The sequence below is a fragment of the Nanorana parkeri genome, unplaced genomic scaffold (genome assembly GCF_000935625.1).
Source record: "Nanorana parkeri isolate BGI_ZX_2015 unplaced genomic scaffold, ASM93562v1 scaffold205, whole genome shotgun sequence".
Lineage (NCBI taxonomy): Eukaryota > Metazoa > Chordata > Amphibia > Anura > Dicroglossidae > Nanorana > Nanorana parkeri.
This window is the reverse complement of record NW_017306473.1, coordinates 1,299,124-1,306,506: the sequence shown is the minus strand read 5'-3', so window position 1 is coordinate 1,306,506 and position 7,383 is coordinate 1,299,124. Positions and strand designations below refer to the sequence as shown.

Below are 7,383 nucleotides of genomic sequence, written 5' to 3'. Positions count from 1 at the left end.
AAGCGGATCACATAAACTGCAGACTTTCTATGATCATTGATGGCTAACACAGTACAATGGAGTTGGCCTTTAACCGATTCCCGGCCGGCCGTTGTACATAAACGGTCAGCCGGGACCTTCCTGGATGTAACAGGCCGTGTATACACGGTCTGTTAGCCCCGCCCACTTGAGCGCGCGAGCGGGAAACGTCGTTAATTTAAAAACAGGCAGCGATGCCCGTTAACATACAAGCGATCCGCCGGCTATAGAGCCGGCGGATCGCTTGTATAAGCTGCCGGCCCGTGTCCCCCCCTAAAGTTTCCCCCCCAAAATTAAAAGTTACACATAAAAAAGAATTGAAAAAATTGTTTTTGTTTTTTTTAAAGTCCCCACCCATACATACACACATGCCTACGAAAATGACGATTGCGCCCATTACGCCCGCATATGTTACATATCGCCACGATCGTCGCAATGAGAGCAATGATTCTAGGGCCATCAATCACTGATAACACTAAACTGATGAGCTGTAAAGGCTTTTAAAGCGTCGCCTATGGTCAATTTTGAGTATGGTAGTTTTTTGTGATTTTGCGGGTGCGTGCAATTTTTAAGCATGACATGTTTGGTGTCTATTTACCCGACGTGACCCCGTCTTTTATATTTTACCAAAATAATCGGGTAATAATAATTGTTTCCTAACATAATGTAAAAAAAAACTTTTTTTTTTTCTTCAAAATTTTCAGTAATTTTCCAGAAATATAGTAAAAAATAAAACCCGTAGTGGTGATTAAATACCACCAAAATAAAGCTCTATCTATCCCCAAAAAATTGTATAAAATTAATTTCAGTACAGCGTTGCATGACGGAATAAACGTCAGTCAAAGTACCGCAGCGCTGAATACTGAAAAATGGCCTGGCCAGGAAGGGGGTCTAAACACCTGGTCAGCAAGTGGTTAAAGGGAACTCCGATGGAGAGATACCGCATCCAGATCTCCCAGGAGCTATAAAAAAAAAGCAGCATCCACCAACAACTAACATAAACTGCCAGTGAGCTCATAATAAGTTACCATAAATGAGTGTAAGATGACGTTTGCATGACAATGTATGCAGATTAAACCAATTTGATGCTACCTTGTTGTTGATAATGATGATGATGATGATGATGGGGAAAGGAAGAACATTACAGATGTCTGTCTTTCTACAGATGCTTCCTCTGCTCCAGTAACTTTCCTCTACAGTATTATCCAGCCATTATAAACTTTCACCTACTGTAGTCAACGTTTACATTTGGCTTCATGTGACATTTCCATCTGGTCTGCATTACATCTTTATAAACATAGGTGCCATTTTCAAGTCCACATGCTGCAATCAGCTATGTCTGTGCTATAATGCTGGGCAAAGAAAGAAAGATCATTTTCTGCAATACAAAAAGCATTTTGCTTTCTTTCCAGCAAGAAAATAAGAAACCCCACCTATGATCGCAGTGGCAGATGCTCCCAGGTGTGAAGGGGTTAATGGCAGCCTTTGAAAAAGAAGCTAAAAGGGGAGGAGAGGGGAGGATCAGATTTTAGGGAGAACTGGATCCCCTCCTCCCCAGGACTGCAGGAACAAATGGGATATTCATCAGGAGCCTGAGTATGCCAGAGAACCTCCCAGAGCAGAATGAGTAGAGGCGATCCTCCTTATAAAACCACTGTAGGCTCCTCATCCCTACTGGGTGCCCACACTGACAGACATGACCAGCGGACACAGTGTGCTAGCCTTCTGCCTGCTCCTGGCTGCTCGCAGTTCTGCACAGCAGCCCAATGAAAGGTAAGAGGACACATCATAGGAGTACCACACATCTTCTGGGGACTGGCTACTCTCTGCCCTGGGACCCCCCAGGATACCCTTACACTACCAGAAGGCATGATCCATGGGGGACGATGTGTGGACAATCTTCAGCCCAGCAATATGCTGCTTATCAAACATGACTAGCCAGACCACTTTCCTAACCTTCTTATGACTTTATCTAAAGTGCAGCACCTATGACAACTAGTGCCAAATGGATGATGAATGTGGTAGCTATAGGTAACTAAATGGATGAAGAATGATGGAAGCAGTTGCTAGGGGTTACTACATGGATGAGAGATGTGATTGCTATGGGTTACTAAATGGGTGAAAAATAATGCATGCTGTTGCTATGGGTTAGTGGAAGGATCATGAATGTGGTTGCTATGGGTTACTTGATGGATATGGTTGCTATGGTTACTAAGTGGATGAAGCATGAAGGATGCAGTTGCTTTGGGTTACTACATGAATGATGGATGTGGTAGCTATGGGTTAATGAGTGGATGATGAATTTGGTTACTTTGGGTTACTTAATGGATGATAGATGTGGTTCCTATGGGTCACTAAATGGATGAAGAATAATTTGTGTGGTTGCTATGGATAACCACATGGATAAAGAATGATGGATGTGGTTGCTATGGGTTACTAAATGGATAAAGAACGATACATGCTGTTGCTATGGGTTAATGAATGGATAATGAATGTGGTCGCTATGGGTTACTTAATGGATTATGGATGTGGTTGTAATGGGTTACTAACTGGATGAAGAATGATGGATGCTGTTGCTATGGGTTAATGAATGGATGATGAATGTGGTCAGTATGGGTTACTTAGTGGATGAAGAATGATGGATGCTGTTGCTATGTGTTACTACACGGATGAAGGATGATGGCTGTGGTTGTAATGGGTTACTAAACTTTGCACAGCATCTGTTCCCTGCATCACTGTATACAATATGCGGTTATACTTTTCAGTTACTAATTCATTCAATGACTGAGGTTCAATGAATGTACTATATAGATCTCCCAGAACACGTACTAAACGTTCCATGCACATTGACTTACATCAGATATTTGGAATCCATTGCTGCATCCAATGTGTGTTTGAGACTTCTGAGCCTGTGTGCTATTTGCTTTTCCCAGGCAGTTCACTAGCCCTGCAAAGCTTACATCCTGCTTCATTTTCAGTCTTGTTAATCCACTTTGCTTGTCATCCTCTACAATTGCCCCCGATCGTTATATTCCTTCTACCCGCTGAGATTATCTTGCTGAGCATTGGGAATCCAATGACGTGTGCTGCGCTCCCTTCCCATCATCTTCCATTGCAGCTTATGTCTGGATCCTCACCTTGGCTTCCCCTAATGCCTCCCAGGACCACAACGGATATCTGCAAATTGGACATTATAGCTCACTCCCTTTCCTCCTTCCAGAATTACATAACACCCCCTCACTATTTCAGTATCTGCTTTCTTACTATGAGCCTAAGTGCTACTTTCACCCCATGAGCCGGTATTAAGTTGCATTTTGGGCATTTGATTCCTTAGTAAAGTATATGTGATCCAGATTGGCAGCTGATGTGTGAAAGCTTTTATCCACCTCTGAGTTTATTCCGCTCATAAAATGTCACTTTAATTCCATTTCTTCTTATCTCCTGATATTAGACTCAATTTACAGGTGGAATAGTTCAGTTGGCTGTTTCCTTTGATTTTGTGATACAGCATGTGCACTCAGATTGTATTACAGGGACTGCTCACTATACAGCCTAACTGGCTTTTACATGAAGTTGTCCTGCTAATAGTAAAGTCACAAAATGCTAATACTGATTATAGGGTCCTATTAGATATAAGAAATAATATATATGCTATAAGTATTTTATTCATTTAATTCTATGTTGCTATGAAAGGACATGGTGGGCTTTTATCAATTCCAGCTATGTATGTTTGAGCACAGAAAATCTGTCAAATTGAATACTTTTACTTTTTCCTTTTACATTTTTGCATCATTTACTCTTCCTTATGGACCTCGGCACAATCAATGTTTTTGTGCAGTTACTTTTTTTCTGGAGGTCTTTATAATAACATACTAGATACACTGCTCATTACCTAAAGGAGTACTCCTTTAAATAGACAAAAGCATAAAAACCCCAAAACTTTACAGTTCTAGTATTTGGGCAAATATAAAAAATTAGGAGATCATCATGATCACCTTTACGAAGCACTGATGACTTCTAAAAACTGCTGGTCCAAAAATGTGGCTCTCTGCATTTTCTGTGTGTGGACAGTGTACCAAAACCTCAGTATCTAGTATGTATTAGAACAGTGCTGTGTTGTAAATGGTGCATTGTAAAAGTAATACAAATGGACATATGCCTGTGTGCACATGTCTCAAATCCAAACACAAACACACCAGTTGCTAAAAGGAGTGTGACCACATGTGAACATTGAAATTTCAGGAACCCACGGCACACTGTTATACATAGTTACACATTTCTAGCAAATGTTTGCTTAAAAACAGGGATTCTTGGTTCCCATATATTGTAATACCTGTTTAAGCTGGCCAACATTATTATTATTATTACTATTCATGATTTATATAGCGCCAACAGTCTGTGCAGAGCTTTACAATATAAGGAAGACATTACAGGTACAATATAAATCGAGAGAAGATAGTAAGGAGGGCCTTACAATCTAAAGAGAAGGGGCAAACCAAATGTATCAATATAATCCCTCTCAGGTGAATCCCAGACTAGAGTCTGTAACTCTCTTTCAGCTGTGTCTCTCTGCCCCATATTGGCACTAAGGGGTCTATTCACTAAGCTGCCATAGGCAGCCGAGTGAATGACCGACCTAAAGCGAAGTGAGCTGAACGCTGTTCAGCTATTCACTTCAGACTGGTACGGCTGATTTCAGCCGTATATCGGCTCAAATCAGCCGTACATCGGGTGGCTTTACGTGGCTTCGGGTCGGCCAAACATGCTCAGCATGTTCAGCTGACCCGAAGTGCAGGAGGAGTTCGACTTATCTGGATCGGCTAAGCCAAACCTCCGGCAGGCTACTCGCTGCTGTTCGGTCTATTCTTATAGATGCCGAACAGCAGTGAGTGAATAGCCGAATGCCGCTGAGCAATGACAGCTAGCTCCACCCAACAGTTTTCTATTGGCCGGCGGTTCTGCTGCCGTCAAAAAAAAAAAACGAGAAAAAAAAAACAACTCTCCCGGGCGCTCTGGAAGTCTCCCGCTCCAGGCCGTCAAGGAGAGAAACACTGCTTTTTCTTTCTTTATTCTGACACGGAGCCGTGAGAGCCCTGGAGAGTTTGCTGTCTGGAGATCAGTGTCCCTGGTTAGCTGGTAACCAGGGACGCTGATCTCTCTGCAAGTGACCGGAGCCAGCCGTAAGATCACGGCTGGCTCCGCCCAGCTGTCAGCGCGGCTCAGCCGAGCCGAGACATATGCCTTCGGCTCGACTAAGTTCGGGAGCTGTACGGGCTATTGTGAATAGCCCGTACAGCAGCCCTTCAGTTCTACTGAACCGAAGGGGTCCTGGGGCCGAAACTAGCCGAAGGATCGGCCGAAGCTACGGCTAGATCCTTCGGCTGCTTCGTGAATAGACCCCTTTGTGTCCACTCAAGTATGCTCTAAGCAACATTTTGCACATTATAGTAGGGACTGACCAGAGAGGGATCACTTGGATGCAGTTGGCCAGCTTGAACATGTACTGCAATATATGCAAACCAAGAATCCCTCATTTTATGCAAAGGTTTGCTGGAAATATGTAAAGATGTGCAGGGGATTCATTCAGAAATTTCAGACAGCATCATAAAAGTGATCTTACAGAGCAATTTAAACTGAGCATATAACCAAAATACATAAACAGAGGATAGCTTCAGTGAAAACCACATGCCAAAGTGATCAACAGAACCAGAGATATAGGCAGCTGAAGTTATAATTGTCAACATTTTGTGTAAGGTTCTTTGGTTCTTTATTGCTATGGAAAGACTAACTGACCAATAAAGAGGCTTGGAAGGAAGAAGTGGGCAAGCTGGACATTTTGTAGGACAGTGTAGGAATTGAATACATTGCCTATACCTCAGGGACGAGCGGTAAAGGGAGGCAGGAGAGGCAGAGCCTCACCTAGTATTATGAAGTAAAAAGGTGTCAGCTTCAAGTCTGAAGCCGACAGCTTTTTCTCTATTCAGATCGGCTTGTTACAGGTTACACAGCAGGGCAACCCTCCCCTCTGTGTAGCCTGTCATGGACGGATCGCTGCCTGGTAATTACAGGCATCGCTGGATCCAGCTTTTGAAAGGTAGTTAGGTTACACAGCAGCGGGCTTCCCCACTGCTTGTGTGACCTAACTTGGTCACAACCTCTATTCTGTGTTAGAGGCGTGAGCTCTGTGGATGGCTTGGACCAATGACAAAGCGCCATTGGTCGAAGCTGTCCAATAAAAAATAAAAACCAGTGAGGACATCAATCTCGATGCCTCACCAGTGATGAGCAAGTGAAGGACAGGTTGGCCCCTCCCTGTCTCCTCCATTCCTCTTCCCCACACAGCTTGATTACCGAGCTGGAGGCAGGGCTTCGGCACTATGGAGGCAGTGCTTCTGTGAGACAGGGGCGGAGCTTCAGCGGGCTGGGGGGTGCCTCATATATTGGATATTCTTAAATTAATATAACTTTACATTTTTTTAAATATTAAATGTAATATTTGCACCCTTACTAAGCTTTACTTGCCCTGCCTGAATCTGACACTTCACCTTTAGTGTCAAAGGTCAGAGGTCATCTAAAGTCTAAAAGCTGCTGACGTGTTGAGTACGGGACCTCACACATAGGGGTTGATTTACTAAAGCTAAATAGGGGAAGTTTCATTTGCTTAGTGAATAAGATAAAGCTCTGCTGACTTCTATAATCCAATCATGTGCAAGCAAAAATATGTGTTTTTATTTTCCTTGCACATGATTGGGTATTCTTTGCAAAGTGAACTCTCACCTCATTCTCTAAGCTAAGGGGGAAATTGCCTTGCAAATCCAAATTCCCTTTCAAAGTGAACAGCCTGTTTGCCTATAGGAAATTGTCTCCCAAACTCATAAGAGCATAAAAGGAGCAAATAGAAGTAATATTGCAAACCTTATGGAAAGAAAAAGAATTTTGAAGAACTCCAGGTAAACTTTTTCTTAACCCTTACAATGCTCGTTCTTGTCTTTGTGCTAAAAAACCCCCAAAGATATACTCACCTGAAGCTCCAAGCTGGCCATCTGTCACAGTGCTCCCTCCAGCCTGTCTCCTCCTATGCTGTAGCATTGGAATATTCATTAGCATGCTCACCTCTATACACTGTGTATAGACATGATGATTAATTACGGGACCGCTGCAGAGGAGAGGGAGAGAGGCTTCTGGGACCGATCTAAGAACAAGCCAGCTCGGAGCATCGGGTGAGTATAACTTTTTTTTAAACCTAGACAAAAACGAGCAGTTAACCCTTGCAGTCCAGGGGTAGCCTCACTGCAAGGGTTAATAGAAAAATGTCCCAGAGTTCTTCTATTAAAATACAAGCACAATTTTTAAAAAAAACAGCCC

At 42.9% G+C, this 7,383-nt stretch overlaps 1 protein-coding gene across 1 annotated transcript in view; it reads left to right on the top strand.

Annotated features, from left to right (window-relative positions):
* Positions 1-1,699: 1,699 nt before the first annotated feature.
* PCOLCE2 (procollagen C-endopeptidase enhancer 2) overlaps positions 1,700-7,383 on the top strand; it is a 51,750-nt gene continuing 46,066 nt past the window's right edge. The window contains exon 1 of the mRNA XM_018555622.1: positions 1,700-1,791. Within this exon, the coding sequence (XP_018411124.1) occupies positions 1,715-1,791 (77 nt within the window). The 5' untranslated portion in view covers positions 1,700-1,714. The remainder of the gene's footprint in view (positions 1,792-7,383) is intronic.